Source organism: Tachypleus tridentatus, chromosome 10, assembly GCF_004210375.1.
Source record: "Tachypleus tridentatus isolate NWPU-2018 chromosome 10, ASM421037v1, whole genome shotgun sequence".
NCBI classification, from domain to species: Eukaryota; Metazoa; Arthropoda; class Merostomata; order Xiphosura; family Limulidae; genus Tachypleus; species Tachypleus tridentatus.
The window spans coordinates 29,184,648-29,203,876 of NC_134834.1; the positions used below are offsets into that span (position 1 = coordinate 29,184,648).

General features: G+C 36.8%; 1 protein-coding gene across 1 annotated transcript in view; it reads right to left on the reverse strand.

The window, feature by feature from the left end:
* The window catches only part of LOC143228960 (uncharacterized), a 154,287-nt gene extending 144,363 nt beyond the window's left edge, over window positions 1-9,924 (reverse strand). The window contains exon 1 of the mRNA XM_076460489.1: window positions 9,536-9,924. Within this exon, the coding sequence (XP_076316604.1) occupies window positions 9,536-9,556 (21 nt within the window). The 5' untranslated portion in view covers window positions 9,557-9,924. The remainder of the gene's footprint in view (window positions 1-9,535) is intronic.
* Window positions 9,925-19,229: the final 9,305 nt, after the last annotated feature.

A 19,229-nucleotide genomic window follows, 5' to 3' on the forward strand; every position in this document is an offset into this window, starting at 1 on the left:
CTGTTATGAAAAGACCTCACAAACACCAAAAAACATACACAACTGTTTTTCTCTTTGCCTTTAATAGTTCGACGAAAAGGGTAAGTACCGTATGCTCTAACCCTTAACTGGCTATAAGTAACAAAATCTCCACCTGGGGGGACTGCTGCTTCGATCACCGATCATACCATACAAGCAAGCCCCTTGTCCCCACAGTGACACAGCGGAATATCTACGCTATTGATACTCTCTGTGGGCGGAGAATAGACAGTTCATTGTGTAGCTTTGTGTTTAACTACAAGATAAACCAGATGATTTAGTGTGCTTGTAAACGAAGTTTCTCGCAGTACACGTGTGATGGTTTACAAATACATGCTCACTATGTATAAACATTATTTGCTGCCAGAAAGATAAAATAAGGTGCTCACATATTATAAATATGGCTTCAACTTCGAAAGTCCACGTTCTGCATACCTGCAAGTATCACAACTTTAATATTAAACACTTCATCATGTTTAATCTTTCACTTTCTAGCCCAGGCCCCAAAGTGCACTTGTCTGAACTTTTAGCTAATAAAGTGAAGATGAACTCGAGCAGACGTCACAGGTATCTTTCATGTGAAAAACTGTCTTGATATGTATCTGAGAGAAGATGAAAACATATGAATATTATGTTTGTCTTACGTCCTAAGTTTATCGGCTTTCAGTTATAATGTTGTTCTATATTTCCCGTTCTTGGTTTTGTTGTTGACATTCTATTTTTTTATCTTCATTCAGTTGTTGTCAACCTTCATGATTTTCACTCTTGGCAGTATTTTGTTTGTTTGTTTGTTTGTTTTGGAATTTCGCACAAAGCTACTCGAGGGCTATCTGTGCTAGCCGTCCCTAATTTAGCAGTGTAAGACTAGAGGGAAGGCAGCTAGTCATCACCACCCACCGCCAACTCTTGGGCTACTCTTTTACCAACGAATAGTGGGATTGACCGTCACATTATACACCCCCACGGCTGGGAGGGCGAGCATGTTTAGCGCGACGCGGGCGCGAACCCGCGACCCTCGGATTACGAGTCGCACGCCTTACGCGCTCGGCCATGCCGGGCCCTTGGCAGTATTATTGTCCTGTGTTTCTTGTTCCTGTCAGTATTGTAATTGTCTTATGATTCTCGGTATTCTTAGCATTGTTGTCACTCGACAAGTATCATTTATTACATGCACCTCCAAACAATTGAAAACTATTATTATTTTGTAGATTTCGTTAGTATTTATGGTAAGAATAGTTAAATACAATTTAGTGGGTTTCATGAAAAACTCCAAATTAGGCTTTATTACAAAAAAGCCTTCGATTTAAAGCTTTGTTTTTGTTGTAAATAATATTTATACCTTCACTGAGGTGTCAGGCCTAACGCACTATTGGCAAAACTAGCAGACGACACACAAGCGGTGATGTAATATTTAAGTATGAAAATTAAAAAAAAAAAAAAGTTTACTTTTGCAATACGTTTTATGTGTAATTAGCTAGAGTACCCGGGTGAAATAAAATCTGGTTTGAAACAAAGGACAGGAAATTGTGCTTTTATTTTTTCTTAACATAATAAACATTAAGAGAGTAATAGAAACACATAAATGTGCCAACATTGAAAATAAAAACATTATGGTTTCTAAGAATTCTAACAATAACGGTTACATAGTTCATTGTAATACTGAGGGATGTACAACATTGGTAGTTCTTTTTGTTTTGTTTTTCCAAAATTAGATATGAAGTTAGAGGGGCCACACACATACCCTCATGATTTTCCCCGTGTCATACTTTTACCATTCTGTAAAGTTGTGTTGATTTGGTACTTTTTACTAGATTAGATATGAAATAATATGTTTTATGTGTGTGTGTGTCTTCTTATAGCAAAACCACATCGGGCTATCTGCTGAGCCCACTGAGGGAAATCGAACCCCTGATTTTAGTGTTGTAAATCCGTAGACTTACCGCTGTACTAGCGGGGGACCATGAAATAATATGGGGGTCTAATACACTCTCATTACTTTCCTCATGTCTCTCTGTGTTACTTTGTCGTGTTTGGTGCTGATTGATAAAAAAAAGTGCGCAAAGATATAACGAACAGGTGCCCACAGATACTGATGTTTATTCATATAGATGGTCAATCTCTGTGAGACACTCCATTAATATTCAGAAATATGTGTTTATCTACGAAAACGTTTGCATTATTGCTTGAAGTAACGACTGAAGCCAACTTTCATGCTGTATAAACTGAAAAAAAAAGAAAGTTTGTTTTTTGAATTTCGTGCAAAGCTACACGAGGGCTACCTACGATAAACGTCCGTAATTTAGCAGTGTAAGACTAGAGAGAAGGCAGGGATAGCCTTCATCTCCACCCACCGCCAACTCTTGGGCTACTCTTTTACTAACGAATAGTGGGGTTGACCGTCATATTATAACGCCCCCACGACTGAAAAGGTAAGCATGTTTGGTGCGACGGGAATTAGAACTTGCAACCCTCAGATTACGAGTCGAACAGTTGAATATACCTGGTCACGCCGGGCAAAAAACAAAAAGAAAGAAAAAAGGTATACTTTTTAATTTTGTTGGGGAAGAACCATTTATTAGCCTTCGTGTGCACCTAATATCTGTTGCATAAAATCGTTTTTTGATAGAAAATAATTCACCCTACTTTGTTAATGTTGTTCTAATATTTAACTTAAAACTTTATTCAAATCCAATACTCAGTTTGAAGAGTAAGACTTGACTTAATGCCGCTAGAGGTCACGGTGAAAACTGTTTTGACGTGCAGAATTATTTAAAATATTCACCACCTTGGGGCTGATCACTTCAAAGCGCCTCCAGTTGTCCTAAGTCGCTCGACTTGTCTCGTGCGGATGAACGTATATCCCCCTAACGTGATATGAAAGGGGAAGGCAATGAAGCTTACAAACTACCTCACAGACACCTAATATCGAAAGTTTTGGACGCTGCAGCAGATAAATATTTTTTTTTAGTTTAACATTTGTAGCAAGCTTTTTTATCGGCGATTTCTGTTACGGAACAATTTCATTAAATGGAAATTTACGTGGCATAATATATATATATATATACAAATACTAAGAGAGACTGTTTAAACCGTTTTTTTAAATACAGAATTTTAAGAATTATACAAAAGAATTATAATTTCAGCCAAAGAAATATATAGATCCACTTGTCTTAGGCCTAACATTAGTTAAGCCTTTATTAAGTACATTCTGTGATTCCACATTCAACAAAGATGAATTAATACTGTAACTTGTGTTCACTTTTACTTTAGTTTAATCAGATATAAATGTCACGGCATGGTCAGGTGGATAAGGCACTCGATTCGTAATCTGAGGGTCTCGGGTTCGAATCACCATCACATCAAATATGCTTGCCCTTTCAGCCGTGAGGGTGTTATAATGTGGCTATCTAATTCACTATTCGTTGGTAAAAAAGTAGCCCAAGGTGGTGGTGGTGATGACTAGCTACCTTCGTTCTACTCTTATACTGCTAAATTAGGAACTAGTGCAAATAGCCTTCGTGTGGTTTTGTGCGAAATTCAAAACAAACCAAATCAGAGATAAATTATACTACACTTAATGCTATCAATAAATAAATATAGAATGTTATTATACGACTAAACGGTAGGACTTTTTGAAAATTTTCGCAATCTCTAATAATAAAATGCTCTTGTACAAAATGTCTATCAAAAGTATAATTACATCCTTTGATATGAAGTGCGTACGCATGCGTATTTACGTATGAGTTTTTCACGCATGTGCTTTCAGGTATGTATTGTTACAGAAGCTTTGTAACATTAGGTTCCAGAGGCAATTCTTCCACTTCTATTGGTCTTTCTGTACAGTATAACACCTTGAAAAAATGTTACAGATAAGAGATATTCAACAATGCACTGCAGCCCCTAACTGACGCTGTCTATAATACTGAAGTGATTTAGCAACACGAGATACAAGAGTGTTAGTTCTTATCATAGCGAGTATCTCTAGTCCCTATCCTCCCCGCGTCTACTACAGGGAAGCAAATTGACAGACACCCTGTTATATGTTCCTTGTCATTTTTTTTTAAACTTGACATTTCTGTCAAAACGACAAATCAACAGTTTGTAAAATAATTATTGAACATTCTATTTGCACTGGAATTATGGCTATTTACAAAAGCAGAACGAATTTAACCTTGCAGGACGCACAAAAATACCGTAGACGAGAGGCGTCGCTAAATGATTAAAATATTCGGGGCTTGAGATCATAGGCGCGGAAATATTTAGCATTTCAATACATTATCTCTTCTGATTTTTGAGATACCCACTGGGCATTAGGGGCACTGTTAACTATAATCGGGGCACGGTCCTCATGAACTTGTGCTTAGCGACGCCACCTGCCGTAAACAAGAAATAATAATATCTGTTTATTTTAAAGCGCAATACTACGTAATGACCCATCTGTATTTTGACCAACCGCGGGTATCAAAACCTGATATTTAGCATTGGAAACTCTCAGAGGTATTGCTAATTTTGAGGAAGCAAAAGTAAAAAGAATAAATTATGCAATTCTGGCGTAACTTCATTGTCAGGTTTTGTTTTTCGACATCAGCAATGTAAAAAGGGTTTCCATTGACGATGTGCTGTGGTCGCTTAATCGTTATGTCCAACAACAACAAAAAATGGCGTCATCTTTCAGAAATGGAAAGAAACACCATCACAGTTGTTGAAATAAATATTAATTTTTCTCCATTTCTTTACAAAATTATGGTCATGAAGGGAAGTTACGACAATGATACTTTGCTAAAATACAAGTTTGTTTGTTTTTTCTGAATTTCGCGCAAAACCACGCGAGGGTTATCTGCGCTAGCTGTCCCTAATTTAGCAGTGTAAGACTAGAGGGAAACCAGCTAGTCTTCACTATCAGCCGTCAATTCTTGGGCTACTCTTTTACCAACGAATAGTGGGATTGATCGTTACATTATAAAGTCCCCACGGCTGAAAGGGCGAGCATGTTTGGTATGACGGAGTTTCGAACCTGCGACCCTCAGATAACGAGTTGAGCTCCCTAACCACTTGTCCATTACGAACCCAAATTAGAATGGAGTTGTGTGTACAACTGCGGTGGACTGATTCTTTCTGTGCCAAATATGATCTCAGCCACTGGTAAAGTTTGTCTTGGTCTGGTCTTTATGTTTGTTTTATGAACAAATTTTGTTTTTAATTTAATTATCAACTGATCAATGAGATAATTGAAAGGGCTATCTGTGATCAGCCCTCCGTAGATATCGAAATCCGATTTTTAGTGTTATAACTCAGTGAATTACCTCTGAGCCACTGGGAACTCCAGGTTTCTAGACTATTAGTGAGGGTACCATTGTAAGGTGCATTTATTTTATTATAGTGGCATGATATATCCGCGCTCTGTTGAAGGACTCGAATTCCCCCTCATGACTCGCAGAAACCCTATAAATCAAGCTCCTTTATTATCCTCCTTACTCCTATAGTTACCCCAAAGGGGTAGAGGTTGTCCGTGCTTGAAAATAAGTCGAGTTGCGACACCCAATCATGGTGTGTCTCCTTTGGTCCTGCTAGCACACCCAATGCCATCTGCAGAGTCACTGACCCCTAAAGCATACTACAACCCCCCTCCCCATCATGTGTAGTTGCATTTCAAGCGCCTTTTATAGAGATACATCATATAAATAAGACCTCTCTCCCGAAGCCGTTTGCCAAGTAAGGTTCTGCTAACTCCAAAACTGTGGGGAGGGGTGTAATTCTGGGACAAACAAACAAATTTACAAACACAAAACGTAATTTAATATAGTATTTATAGAGTTACCCTTGATGCGTATGTATTCTTAAAATTCAAGGACTGCTTGCCTCTACATATAGATATGTTGACCTATTTTTGATTATATTTTACAATCGGGGTTAACTTTAACATTAGTTTTTCATGCAACGAATAGTGCATGTGATATGCACTATGCTATGATATGTTAGAGCACCAGTTGGTTGCCGTAAATTATTAAAACACACACAAAAGAAAGGAGTTTATAACCTAAACTGGAAGCCAGTTATTGTATGAATTTAATTACTTTTTATTAAGAGGTGAGTCTGTTTGTTTGTTTGTTTGTTTTTGAATTTTGCGCAAAGCTTCACGAGGGCTATCTGCGCTAACCGCCCATAATTTAGCAGTGTAAGACAAGAGGAAAGATATCTAGTCATCACCACCCACCGCCAACTCTTGGGTTACTGTTTTACCAACGAATAGTGGGAGTGACCGTCACATTATAACGCCTCTACGGCTGAACGGGCGAGCATGTTTGGTGCAAAGGGGATGCGAACCCGCGACTCTCAGATAACGAGTCGCACGCCTTAACCCATCTGGCCATACCAGGCCTAAGAAGTGAGAACTGTGAAAAAACGATATTCGAACCTGCGATGCTTTAGCTAACTCAACAATCAGTATGTTTCAGTTCATGACTTGGTTAGTATTCCGTCCTTACTAACCAATGAGCTAGAAACTGATTTCCTTAAAGAATCTCCTCCTCTCTTAAACAGTATCATAGTTTCTTCTCTCTCTCTATCTCACTCTTAATTTCTTCAGAAAAAGCATTTAATGCAATCAGTTTCATTCATAGCTGAGTTGCTAAACTCCACAATCAAAAGCATTCCTCGTTTCAGTTGTATTTGACAAGATTCATAAACCATTTGTCCGTTTGTTGTTTCTTCGGCAAACCTAACTTGCGTTTATAACATTGGAATACTGCCAGTACGCAGGTTTAAAGCTACCTAAATATGAGGAAAGGCTTTTATTATAATATTAAATGATTGGTCTGACAATAGAAAACTCTAGCGTAAAAATATAAAAAGCGAAAGATTGTATATAATTATGTCAAAAAAGGGGATATATTTGTGATAATACGACTTGCATGTCATTAAACTCAAAGTTTCTTAAAGGAATCTGGCTCGGCTTTATTTTTATCGGGCCTTAACATTACGCAATTGACAGTAGAAAATTGGTTGTTTGTTTTTATTGTAAAACCGTCCTATGTACATGCATCAGCTTAATTCACACCAGTAACTTATGAATGCCTCAGTTCGAACCCAAAAAAATTAAAGTTTATACTGTTTCACTCACTATACAAGAATTAATATAAGTAGGTTAACGAGAACTTCTATTCGAAACCACATTTTTTCACCTCTTGTAACAAAAACAATACTGAACATTTTAAGTAGGTTTCACGAAATCAAAACTATGTAATATTTGCTAAGCCTAACGTCTGAACTTGTCCAACTTTAAATTTCATTGTACAAAGTACCCAGGATATACCATATTGGTTGTTTTTCTTCTGGTGCCAAGAATAAAAGATTCGTATTATAACCAACCCTTAAGCAAACAACATAAAGTTGGCCTTGAGAAAAGCATGAACTTTGCAGTTTGAGACCTGCAAACGTTGGTGATTTATCCTGTGCCTTGTTGATGTTCATGACAAAGCTGAGTCAACTGGGAAACGGAACTATTTGATGTAATTTCCCGAATTTTACATACTTAAACCTTTTCTAGTATTCTGAGGGTCTCTTCCATGCGTTCTGGAGGGTCTGGATGCTTTTGTTTCCTTCCGTGTTGCACTTGAGTGGCTAAGAAGTGTTTGGCCCCATGTCATACTGAATCTTGTTTATTTTTGGTGAAACATATATTTTTTCCTTCAGTTTACCATTTTATTTTATTTAAGTAATATTCGGAACAAAACCTTCATATGTTGTTTATTCAATGAGAGAGAATTAGAAAAAAAAAATAAAAATAAACTTTTCTATAGACCTTCAGGAAGTAGAATTATGGAGCTTAAGTGCTGTCGGGTAAAAAACGCTTGAGCCAAATCTAACACAATAATATCCAGCTGCAGACCTTCAGGACCCTCTTACCATACATGAAAAGTTTCAGGTCTCTGGTTACCATACAGATACAAACAGACTTTTTTATTATTATATATTTCTGTACGTTTTGCATTCGGACGAATTCGATTCCATTTTAAGATATTATATTTTTGTAAGTAATAGAATACAAACAAGCTAAGTGCATCAGTGGGTTTGTTCATCAAAGTTCCGAGTTCGCCTTCTCACTAAGCGGAAAATTGTTTATTTAAGTTTGTACTATTCTCTTGTCGAGGTTTGCTTATAAGAGAAACAAGTGTATCTATTGATTTCTTACTATATTATCATAGTTATTCTTATAATTAGGTTCTTTATAATAATGAAAATAGCCATTTCAAAATGACTGTGCTTACTCTGTACGATACCCATTTGTATATGTTGTTTAAATACTGTCTTTATGTAAACGACAGCTAAACATAATTCCTATTAAATACGAGTGCCTTTAGGTTATACATTGTCAAACAACATATATTGTTTTCCTTATATTTTTTACAGACCCACAGAGCCAACTATAATTTTAAACAAATAGATTAGAAGAAAAAAAGCAGTAATTTCACCAACATACCTTCAACTCTTGAGCTTATTTTGCCTGTCTCTAAACTAGATCGTATGTTTGTACCAACGAGACCTAAACCTTGTAACCTCCGATTCACAGTTTCTGGCTCGTTAGCTGTTAAGGCCATGCTATATAGTACTTACAGAGACGACTTCCAAGTACAGACAAACCATACTGGTTAACTTATAGTCATTTGAGATCTAAACCATTCGAGATAAGCTTAGCAAGATTACAAGCTGTTACAAGACATTTTTATAAGCTGCCATGATCCACCAGCACACGTACATGTATTTTTACTGCACTTTCCACAGTTGTAAACATAAGCTATAAGCACCTTATAATGCCCGAGATCACATAGGCGAATGCTAGTGAGAGTGAAGTTTCTACAGGAAATGCTTCATATCCTAATTATTCGGCATGGCCAGGTGGTTAGAGCTCGTAATATGAAGGTCGTGGATTCGAATCCCCGTCACGCCAAACATGCTCGCCCTTTCAGCCGTAAGGGCGTTATAATGTTACGGTCAATCTCACTATTCGTTGGTAAAAGAGTAGCCTAAGAGTTGACAGTGGGTGGTGATGACTAGCTGCCTTCCCTCTAGTCTTACACTGCTAAATTAGGGACGGCTAGCGCAGATAGCCCTCGTGTAGCTTTGCGCGAAATTTCAAACAAACCAGACCAAATCATATTCTAATTTTTTAAACAAACCATGTGACTATTCAGTGTGTGGCTAGGTTGAGTCACAACCGCTAATAATTACGTGAAAAGTGATTGTCACACTATAAACAGTAACCTCTAACCTATGGCATCAAAATGCTACGTAGGCTTCTTCTCAGAAAACCCACTATTTAAGTTTTAAATTTTCTTTTATGAGAATAAAAAAAGAAGAAATCTCATCAACGTAGACATATAAACAGTTTTGCATGCTATAACTCTACTAATTTGTACACTACCTTGACTGTTTATAACACTAAAACTGAGTACATTATTGACTATTTATTGTATGGGAAATTGGCTGTTTGGAACACCAAATAACGATGCCTACTTACCCCAATAATTGTACTGGCCATGGTCCGGAACTGCGGGTCGCTCTGCCCGAGCCGGGGCTCATCGGATCCCCAGTAATCTATCTTTGCCTTTTTCTTCTTCGAAGCGTGCTTCTGAACAACAAAGTCTCTTTGTAGTATAAACCTTCAGTCAGTTTGGTCTTTGAACAATTTGTAGAACGATAGGACGTCCAACGATCTACTGCGATGGCATTAAATGAACAAGAGCAGACCACAAGAGACGGTGCCGTGCATGCGAGGAACAAATGCTCGATCCGAACTAAATTCGTGCACGAGATAGCGTGGTTCCCATTCGCCACAGACTTGACGAAAATGATCCGAGAGTGGTTGATCAGTTTCCAGCTTTCCTACACGGCCAATCCTGTTTGCCGCTAGGCCTTTGATGGATGGCGTGTTTAACACCAGCGACCTCTCTGCTGATTTCTCAGCTTATTGAAGGCACCCTGGATAGAGAAATAGCACCCTGTATCGCTGAAATATAGCGAAGGCTACTGATTGTAATACGTATACCTTATTAACGCTCCTGTTCCAAGTACGATGTTCACAGATATCTGTACAGCTATCTGTGATATTTTTACACATCGGATTAATATGATAATTGGAGATAAAACCGAATTTGAAAGGATTTAGTTTTTTAAATTTTACTCTAGCTTTCTTTTCGCAATTAAGATATACTATATTGTCACTTTATTAACACAATTAAGATATACTATATTGTCACTTTATTAACACAATTAAGATATACTATATTGTCACTTTATTAACACATTTATGTGATATATATATTTAAAGTTTTAGGCTTTAGCTTGAATCATAACGTGTTTGCGAAAACGTTTCCCGGCAGCTCAGCGGAAGAGAAGAGGACTTATAACATTAAAAGCCGGGTTTCGATACCTGAGGTGGACTGAGTACAGATCGTCCACTGTGCTAGCTTTGGGCTTAACAACAAAATAAACTATCCGAAGATTTTCTTTTTATAGAAAATAATGATCAATGTTAACTTTTAACTCAGTGAGCTTAATGAGAAATAATTTGATGGCAGGTGTTCTATTACATTTTTGATACTTTGTTTTACACTTTGTATTATAAACAACACGTTTCAGAAATTATAATACAAACTTATCTTTTAGCCTATTACCAGGATATCGTAAGACTATATGAATGCGAATAAAATGATATATTTGACATTTTAGGTTTAGCATTACAATCAAGCTTCCTTTCATCTTATTTCGAAAAGTCTGTTTATGGTGCAATACGTGAGGGTAAGTAATTAACAAGTTTCAATAATGAGGTTATAAAATAAACTTGTATCCATCAACGTGTGCCTGTATATGTATCAACCATTATTAACGGCGAAAATTAACTTTTACGGTGGAAACAATAAAACGGTTAAATCAAAGTCTGCTGTAAAAAACAAACAAACAGGATTTAGATAATGTTGTCAAAGTCGAATTGTGTGTGTGTTACAATAAAATATTAAATTAGACTGGAATACGACGGCTAAAAGTTACGCACCACGCTGAAGTCGAGACGTTTCACCGCCATCTTGCTTGTCTGTCAAGCGAACCGCCAAATTTTATGAGACTTTAGTGGTAATAAATGGGGTGTCGTGCGCCGGTCTGTTGAATGCTTCAGGGTATATACAGTGAAAAGCATCGTCATAACATCATTATTTCCAAAGTTTCATCGTTTAGAAATGTTTAAATGTCCTTCCATTTCACTCGCCATTGGTACTGTTAAATCAAACTCATGACCGAAATAACCTCATAAGATGAACGTGTAGCTAAAAGACCCTCAGATAATATTGGAGTCTTTGTTTGGACTTTGATTTAATGTGTTGGACGTATTCACGGTAACTGTTGTACAGCCTACCCGCATATTATATATATTGCTATTAATTCTGACTTAATAGCACCTAATTTGGTATCAAGAACAAGGCCTGGGGGCTCTTAGTAACTTCTATCTTCTTGTCTCCACTTGACTGAAATTTCAGAGGTCAAGAACTAAACAATTATTAACTGCTACATGTGTTAATTAACGCTAAATAACCCGTCTTGTTGTTTATGTAACATTGTTTTTATTTCATAATGATAGTTAAGCATTAATTATTTTCCTGGTAATATTTTTTTTCCTATAGTATAGTTGAGGTTTTTGTTGATGTTCCAATGAGTATGAAACTGAGATTGATATAAAATGTATATATCAGTTAGGAGTTTTAACCACACCAAGGGCAGATAAAAAAATCGATTTTTGAGTCTCTTTGTAATGTTTTTTATATATATGTATACACACACACCACCAGTGGCTTAGCTGCAATTGTCATGGCTTATAACGCTTAAAACTGGCATGGGTGTCAAAACAAGAGGTGGCTATGTCTTTCATCTCCTATAGAGGAGGTGGCTGTGTCTTTCATCTCCTATAGAGGAAGTGGTTATGTCTTTCATCTTCTATAGAGGAGGTGGCTGTGTCTTTCATCTCCTATAGAGGAGGTGGCTATGTCTTTCGTCTCCTATAGAGGAGGTGGCTATGTCTTTCGTCTCCTATAGAGGAGGTGGCTGTGTCTTTCATCTCCTATAGAGGAAGTGGTTATGTCTTTCGTCTTCTATAGAGGAGGTGGCTGTGTCTTTCATCTCCTATAGAGGAGGTGGCTATGTCATTCATCTCCTATAGAGGAGGTGGCTGTGTCTTTCATCTCCTATAGAGGAAATGGTTATGTCTTTCATCTTCTATAGAGGAGGTGGCTGTGTCTTTCATCTCCTATAGAGGAGGTGGCTGTGTCTTTCATCTCCTATAGAGGAGGTGGCTATGTCTTTCATCTCCTATAGAGGAGGTGGCTAGAGGAGGTGGCTATGTCTTTCGTCTCCTATAAAGGAGGTGGCTGTGTCTTTCATCTCCTATAGAGGAAGTGGTTATGTCTTTCGTCTTCTATAGAGGAGGTGGCTGTGTCTTTCATCTCCTATAGAGGAGGTGGCTATGTCTTTCATCTCCTATAGAGGAGGTGGCTATGTCTTTCATCTTCTATAGAGGAGGTGGCTATGTCTTTCGTCTCCTATAGAGGAGGTGGCTGTGTTTTTCATCTTCTATAGAGGAGGTGGCTATGTCTTTCATCTTCTATAGAGGAAGTGGCTATGTCTTTCGTCTCCTATAGAGGAGGTGGCTGTGTCTTTCGTCTCCTATAGAGGAGGTGGCTGTGTCTTTCGTCTCCTATAGAGGAGGTAGTGCTCGTTTCTCATACATTTCGATACGTTTTACAACTTTCTTAATTCTCATTTACTTTTACTTTCAAAATAATTACCTTCTATAAGCGGATGATAAACATTCTAAAACAAAGTTTGTAACTGAAGGTAAAAAATTGAAATGATTAAATAAGAAAACGTTACGTACGTTTTTACGTTAGTTTCCCTTCCGATTTTCTACCTTCCCCAAACTTCATCATATCTCGGTCTTCGTTGCATCAAAATAGGTTGAAATAGCCAGTGTTAATTATATTCTACTTTCGTTCACGCCCACTCCCACATATCCACATATCGCTTCCGATCCTTGTGCTTACTAAAGGATATCGATTGCAACTATACACTTCCTTCGACTACGTGCACAAAACATAAAAGAAAAGGAAGACAGACAAACTCAAAGAACATGACGAACTGAGAATTCTTATCTTTCAAAATTTTACGAAAAAAACAAACAAAAAAACTGTTTCTTTTACCTAGTTTTGGGTTCTTGTATACGCAAACGAGTTCTTAATATTTTTGAAAGGTTTCATAAGACAACTACAAAACTGAAGCATTTTACTGACAAGAGATTTTTAGCGGCTTGTCATTTCAACTCACAACTTGGTTATTTTCCTTGTTAGGTTTAACTGAATTGACAACTAACGTCATTTACTCTCGCATGTGTTCAACACAAACCATAAAATTCCTTCGAAACTTAGCGAATATCATTGTAGGGCAAAGAGAAGAAGCCGATGATATAAGATTGTCCCCCGAGAGGTAATTCAGGGTTGTCAACCTTGTGGAGTGACGTCATGATTGACAGGTATGTAATTTAAGTCTCGTTCGAAAGGATCACGTGCTTGGTAAAAGAAATAACCAAACGATTATATCACAGCTGAAAGAAAGTTTCTGTGAGAAGTTAAATGGTACAGGTAAGTAAATGCTGGCGAGATAAAACGACAAGTTCGAGCGATTGTTCTTCCATAAATAGGATAAAGCAAATGGCGTAAATAATTGCTAATCGTCCATTATTCTTACTTATATATTATACAAATACATCTATTTTTTGTTGTTTTTTTGCTTTTTAATTATATGCTGGTACAAAAAGCGCAAATCCAGTACTTAAAAGTTACCGATATACGCACTCATATGAGTCACCTGATGCTTGTTGTTGTTAATTATTCGTTGAAATGTGAATGGGCCTATTTATATAAGTTTTGGTTATTTGATACATTTCTAATATGCATAACGTCCAAGACACAAGCCGATAGCCAGGGCTTTTTTCGTTTTGTCAATGTATGTGTTAGTGGTGAGACTGGACGGTGTATTTGAGGGCAAGAAATCCTGTTCTTGTAATTAGGAGCCCCTGTAACGTGTCCTCCGGTGGGGTCAGCGGTAACTTTGCGAACTTACAAAGCTAAATCACGGGGTTTGTTTTCTAGCTGTGGATGCAGCGCAGATAGTCTATTGTGTTGTTTTGCGCTGAATTAACAACAGCAAATTCTGAAGATTGGATTCCATGAAAATCTTTTTGTGATAAAACAAATAAACAAAAGTGAACCTATGTGGGGAAAAAAAAAAGAAACAGATTTACTTGGACAGTTCAATTTATTATTCTTAAGATTACAATATTAATATTGTACCAAGCCATGTCTAAAGTAACTAAATAAACATTAATAAGAGATAGGTATTACTGTAGATACGTTCTCATGAGTTCGCTCCTGATGAACAAATTGACTTTCTCAACCTACGTGTTTTCATAGCATCATGAATTATTCTTATGAAAACAACGCATCGTATTAGAAATAACGCGTATCTCTACTGATAACAATGCATCGTATTAGAAATAACGCGTATCTCTACTGATAACAATGCATCGTATTAGAAATAACGCGTATCTCTATTGATAACAATGCATCGTATTAGAAATAACGCATATCTCTACTGATAACAATGCATCGTATTAGAAATAACGCGTATCTCTACTGATAACAATGCATTGTATTCGTAGTAACGCCTGTTTCAATCCATATAGACATTTTTTTTCTGTCCCATTGTGATAAGATAAGTTTCATGCTTGTTTTTCGAATAAGCAGAGGAAGTTACTGTGTTGGGATATACTTGTACATGTTGTGTTAGAATCCATGTAAAATACTATGTTGTTTTATAATACATGTGTAATACTATGTCGTGATAAAATCCATGTACAATAGTGTCGTGTTAGAATCCGTGTATAATACCATGTCGTATTAAAATCCATGTATAATACTATACTGTGTTAGAACCCATGTATAATCTTATGTTGTGTTAGAATCCATGTATAATATTTTGGTTGATCGTGACAGCGAATAATTATGTTTTTCCATACTTTTGGAATCCAAAGACAAGGATAACAGTTTTGTCTGGTTGGGAAAATGTATTATCATGTGTAGCCTATATATGGCAAATGTATTATTATTTATATCCTATATATACGGGAAATGCATTACCATGTGTATCCTATACATTCTAAGTTAGTGTTTATTAAACTAGTGTGGCCCAGCATGGCCAGGTGGGTTAAGGCGTTCGAGTCGTAATCCGAGGGTCACGGGTTCGAATCCCCGTTACACTAAATATGCTAGCCCTTTCAGCCGCAGGGACGTTAGAATTTAACGGTCAATCCCACTATTAGTTGGTAAAACAGTAACCCAAGAGTTGACGGTGGGTGGTGATGACTAGATGTCTTCCCTGAGTATGAAATCTACAGACGGCTAGCGCAGATAGCCCTCGTGTAGCTTTGCGCGAAATTAAAAAAAATAAACACGCTTAAACTAGTATTCCTGGGATCATCGAAAGAAAGGGGAAAAAATAATATCCTGTTCACCGTTCAAATAGTAATAATTACTAAGATAAACTGGCTATGCTCACCGTTCAAAGAATAATAATTATCTGGATAAACTGGTTACGTTCAACGTTCAAATAGTAATAATTACTAGGATAAACTGGCCATGTTCACCACTCAAAAAATAATAATTACTCGGACGGTTTTGTAATGTTTGTAATGTTTTGTTTGCTTCTGAACTCTGTGAAATATAATTACTTCTGAACTGTTGCCAGTTTAAGACAGGTTGAGTATCACTGGCACAAGATCTATAAACATATGTTTGTTTCAGTGTCGTTGATGTCTGTGCTAATATTACATGTTTTGCCCTAATCTACCTGATTATAATATATATATATATAAATATATGATTTACATTTCTTAACTTCAGTGTTTTTATTTATTCCCAACGTTTTCCTGTCGGATTTTGAACAATCTATAACTTTCCTATATATACATTACGTTATATACATATACATATATACACGACCCACATGTTCATTCCGCGCACGTGCTGCATGTGACCACGACGTTAAAAATTCATAAACCAAGACTGTAAATGCACGTGTATTTCTACATAAATCCCACATGTTTGAAATGTGCACGTTTTCAATTTATTCGACGCTCTTCTGATTACAGTGCTATATAGACATCTCGACTTAAAACAACTGGCAGATAAAATGATTCATAGTAAATAAACAACAACACATTATACGTGTATGTACGCACACACATTAACTGCATGTACATATAAATATATATTTGTGGCCAGATTAAGAGCGTACCAAATAAAAATGGATGATATACGGCATTTCTTTTCATAAGTAACCTGGTGTAGACCTGATCTAATGAGCTAAAAACGTAAAAAAGAACGTAGAGTAACATATTTTAGTGGCATCCGGAACATACATTTCTCGAAGATACTACATTGAAAGACTTGTACTGCATCCGGGAAATATATTACTTTAAAACGTGCGTAGAAAACTTTTAGTTGTGGCCAATCAGAGCAGTTAAGAGAGAAACTTATATTTCTTGTTGAATGATTTGTTCTCTTTCATGCAAGTCCGTATTTCGACAATCAACAAACAATGAAAACAAATTGCTGATTTATCGAACACAGTAAAGAGAGACAGAAATTCTTTCGTTTCGAACTACCTATAGCTGTGCCCCCCCCCCCTCCAGTGGCTCAGCGGTATGTCTGCGGACTTACAACGCTAAAAACCGGGTTTTGATACCCGTGGTGGGCAGAGCACAGATAGCCCAATGTGCAGCTTTGTGCTTAATTCAAAACAACAACCTGTAGCTGCTATTCAGACTGACTGGCCTAACTCACAGAATAGTCAATGTGACTTGTTGACTGACTTGAGTAGCTCACGGACTTACCAACACAATACGCATACTGACCAGTGCAACCTACAAACTGGCCAACATAACACGTAGACTGGCCAGTAACCTACATATCGACTATTATAGTTCACAAAATGACCAATAGAATCTGTAGACTGACTAGTGTAATATGTGTGTGTGATTGACTCTTCTTTATTTTTAACCGCGATACAGCGGTTCTTAGAATGGCTCTGAGTTTTTATTTTTAGTCGCTAAATAGCGGTTCATACTGCGGCTTCAAGTTTTTTAGTCGCGGTATAGCGGTTCATAGAACGGCTCTGAGTATTTTAGGTATACAGTTTTTAGTTCACAGCTCTGTCATATATTAGTCGGTTTGAGATATTATTACGGTGTTGGACTCAGGTGTTCACACCTTTCCGATTGATGTAGACCTAAGGTCTCAAATATTCAAGCGCATATAAATTATATATATTTCTAACTAGAAAAGTGTGTCATACTTAGTTATTCAAGGATATGTACATTAGATATATCCGTAAATAGAATACTGTATCGTACTTAGTTATTCAAGGATATGTACATTAGATATATTTGTAAATAGAATAGTGTATCGTACTTAGTTATTCAAGGATATGTACATTAGATATATCTATAAATAGAATAATGTATCATACTCAGTTATTAATATTGGAGATGTTTTTTGGATGTTGTCACTGGCTGGAAAAATTTAGGTTGACTTTAAACTTCTTAGCTCGTTGATCCCACTGAGTTGGTGGTGTTGTGGAAAGCTCGAGCTGTCTGTCCACCGACTACCACGAGAAATTGAACCGCGGATTTTAGCATTGCAAATCCAGAACTTGCCGCTAACCTACCAGGGAAGGATCTAAGCAAGAATAAGGTTACATTCCAGATAATGGTAAAATGTATACATACATACATATATATATAACCTTTGAAATAATAGACAAACGGTGAGGATACTATTATTACAACTGATCGCTAAACACGTGACGTAATATACATAAGACACGTGCTTTAGTGGGACTTTGTTTTATGTAATAGTTTTGAAGTTGAAATGCTTTTGTTTACTCTTTGCAGTAAATTATATAAACGGTTCTAATCTGCCTGCTAGTATTCGGGGTTTAGCACACAGTTATCACTTGAAACTCAGTAGTCTATGAAAATATAATATGTCCTAAAGACTAGTTCCATAAGCAAACTTCGAGTATGATTCCAATGAAAATGACAAAGAAAGTTCTGTCAGAATAGCGTTGAGAACTAGCACAATCACAGATAACCAACACTATTTTAAAATCACGCGAAGAATAGGGCTCGTGGCAAAAAGCGCAAATATCAAAGTAGTGTTTATGAAGCTTATTAAAGTTCCACGTGTGTTATTTGAGGTATAGTACGAAATTTACTAATTCAACGTTGGAAGTCTGTTTGGTACATCATAATCACAGTTTGAATGACCAAATACTGTATCAGACCGGCGCTTACTAATGTGTGTATTTCAATAAGTATGGAAAATGTTATGTACATACATTTATACGACTCTATACGTACATCGTGTCGCACTTAATGTTGTAGTCAAACAAGCGACAAGTGCAACATTTTTGGGTGGGGTTTTGAATATAAATTTGCAGTTTCCAAATTTATATGATTGTACATAAAATTACAGTGTCTCTATTTTAATATACCGAATACAAGTTTAGTTATTTTTTGTCCAAATAGAACAGCAGAGGTTTCGGAATAAATCCGTGACAAGGTACCGCCGCGCATCACGTGCTTGGCACTAGATAGAATACTTACTTTTACATGCGGCTTAACACCCTATACAGAGCTTTTTCAATAATGTTCACCCGGGTATATAATTAAGTTTTGCGGTAACACTAAAACGAGGTTTCTACAACAGTCAAAATCATTCAGTACGTTCACAATCTGCGAGTAAAACTAAAACAGACCGATAATGGAACTAAACACAACAAACTGGTGTACATATGACGTAGCTATCGAAGTCCGTCGTGCAAGTCGCCTCCAGGAACCCCACAAATCTACATTAATATTACATACATTATTTAAAGTTTTAATTTTTCATATTAAAGAACTGATGTACTTCGAGGATACGTTTGTCGATAGGTATATTCCACTGTAATTTAGAAATAAACAAAACATTAAATAAGGTTTCTGAATACGTTAAATATCGACTTACGTGTAAAACAGACAGACAAACAGTTCAAGACACGGACGAAAAGACAAA